The following is a 2,171-nucleotide window of genomic DNA, read 5'->3' as shown; positions in this document are numbered from 1 at the left end:
CCTAACCTTGTTCTACGGACAGATTGTTGCCTGACCCGCTGGCGATTTATGTTTCTAACCTCTCGTTCCACGCCAGGTATTTCGGTGCTATAAGATTACAATGCAAATTTTGCTGCAAATTAATCCGCCCTGGGATATTTCAAAATAATGAAAACGAGAAAATCCTTCTTCATACAGCTGATATCTATAGAAAAAACTGCTTGTGCGTGACGCAGGAGGAAAGTATTTAAAGGAAGATTAGAGCCCGCATGACTCTAAATACTATCTCCCCCCATTCGGACCGCTTCAATCTCCTGTCCAAAGCGAGCGAGATTATGTTAATCGGTACACGGCAGGCTACAGACACGAAGTCGCTGAGTAGCCAGGTACTGCTGTATGTTCACGCTTCGCCCGGCCGTGTTGAGACCAGTGCTAAACCAACTGTTTGGCAGCTTCTGTGTAGTTTCATTGACAATTAAAGGAGGGAGAAACCCACCAGAACGACCGATTGCCTTGTGTTAGTTCTGTTCTTCTCGCCGGATGCACAGAGATGGGAGAATGGACAATACTAGAGAGGCTGCTGGAGGCAGCCGTCCAGCAGCATTCGACGATGATAGGAAGGTAAGAGGATTGTCAGGATCTGCAAAATCAGCAAATGAACCTTTAACGCGGCGAAGTCACTTCGGGTGTTGCATTCATTCTGAAAGCTTTAATCCATTATTATGTATCCAAAATGATGGTTAGCTTTGCTAGTAGACTGCTTGCAATCCACGTAGCCGAACGTCTCAAGTCCAGGAAATACCAAAGGTACCTGTTGCAAATAGGGTAGAATATGCGTTTGGAAGCAACCTGTGAGAAACCTGTGTACAAATAATCTTCCGCGAATCTTTGCTGGCAATTGATAAATTTGCAGAGCGCTGCGTAAAAATAAGCTTCTCCGAAGTTGTATCTGATGATGCATTTCAGATTTTGGAGGGACGAGGGTTATAAAATGCGTGTGGATGTGTAGAGCAAATGGTCCTGTCTTTTCACGCAGAACTGTCGAGTGAATGTCCCTACTTTATAAGTGCCAATGTATCAAACGGATTGATCAGTTAGATCTATGTACTTTTCTTCTTTATAGGATCTTGCTAACAGTGGTGGTGATCTTTCGAATTCTGGTAGTGGCTATAGTTGGAGAGACGGTGTATGATGACGAGCAGACTATGTTTGTCTGCAACACTCTGCAGCCAGGCTGTAACCAAGCTTGTTATGACAAGGCTTTTCCAATCTCACATATACGGTACTGGGTATTCCAGATCATCATGGTGTGCACTCCCAGCCTCTGCTTTATAACGTACTCGGTCCACCAATCCTCCAAGCAGAGGGAGAGACAGTACTCCAGCGTATTCATCACCATGGACAAAGACAAGAACCGAGAAGACAAGATTAAAAATACGATAGTGAACGGGGTTCTTCAGAACTCAGAAAATTCTACTAAAGGGACACAGTCAGAATTTTTAGAAATTAAAGAAATGCAAAATTCGGCTGCGAGGAATAGTAAAATATCGAAGATACGGCGGCAGGAAGGAATCTCCCGTTTCTACATCATCCAAGTTGTTTTCAGGAATGCTTTAGAGATTGGTTTCCTGATGGGGCAGTATTTCCTCTACGGATTCAACGTCCCATCGATGTACGAGTGTGACCGCTACCCGTGTATTAAAGAGGTCGAGTGTTATGTGTCCAGACCGACGGAAAAGACGGTTTTTCTCGTCTTCATGTTCGCGGTGAGTGGACTTTGTGTCGTCCTCAACCTGGCAGAACTGAATCACCTGGGTTGGAGAAAGATCAAAACGGCGGTAAGAGGGGCGCAGGAACGGCGGAAATCCATATATGAAATCAGAAACAAGGACTCACCGCACAGAATAGGGGTGCCTAACTTTGGGAGAACTCAGTCCAGCGACTCGGCGTATGTGTGAGGTTCAAGCGCACCCTTGCCATTTCCTCACGGTTTCATGCCCTGGTAACGTTATATGAAATTGAACACAGTTTACCAGGGATGATTTGGCTACAGTCTTATTACCTTGCCCCATTTTGGAAGTTGCCAAATGGAATTTAAGCGTACTAACTTTGTCCTGAATATCAAATTGAACACAATACATTTCCGCTTTGCCAAGAGATAACTAGTACCTGTGCTATTTGATCTCACCTAT

General features: G+C 44.6%; 1 protein-coding gene across 1 annotated transcript; it reads left to right on the top strand.

Annotated features, from left to right (window-relative positions):
• The first annotated feature begins 529 nt into the window (after window positions 1–529).
• gjd2b (gap junction protein delta 2b) lies at window positions 530–1,937 on the top strand. The gene is made up of 2 exons (XM_068039378.1): window positions 530–600; window positions 1,103–1,937. Exons 1-2 carry the CDS (start codon window positions 530–532, stop codon window positions 1,935–1,937), a joined length of 906 nt encoding a protein of 301 aa, XP_067895479.1.
• Window positions 1,938–2,171: the final 234 nt, after the last annotated feature.

Source organism: Heterodontus francisci, chromosome 9 (genome assembly GCF_036365525.1).
Source record: "Heterodontus francisci isolate sHetFra1 chromosome 9, sHetFra1.hap1, whole genome shotgun sequence".
In the NCBI taxonomy this organism is placed as follows: Eukaryota; Metazoa; Chordata; class Chondrichthyes; order Heterodontiformes; family Heterodontidae; genus Heterodontus; species Heterodontus francisci.
Note: the sequence above shows the minus strand (reverse complement) of the source record. Positions and strands in the feature narration are given on the sequence as shown.

Excerpts from the sequence above, each read along its gene's own strand:
- gjd2b (XM_068039378.1), top strand. The coding sequence starts at position 530 with ATGGGAGAATGGACAATACTAGAGAGGCTGCTGGAGGCAGCCGTCCAG. Across the intron at positions 601-1,102 it reads CATTCGACGATGATAGGAAG|GATCTTGCTAACAGTGGTGG; the intron begins GTAAGAGGATTG and ends TCTTCTTTATAG.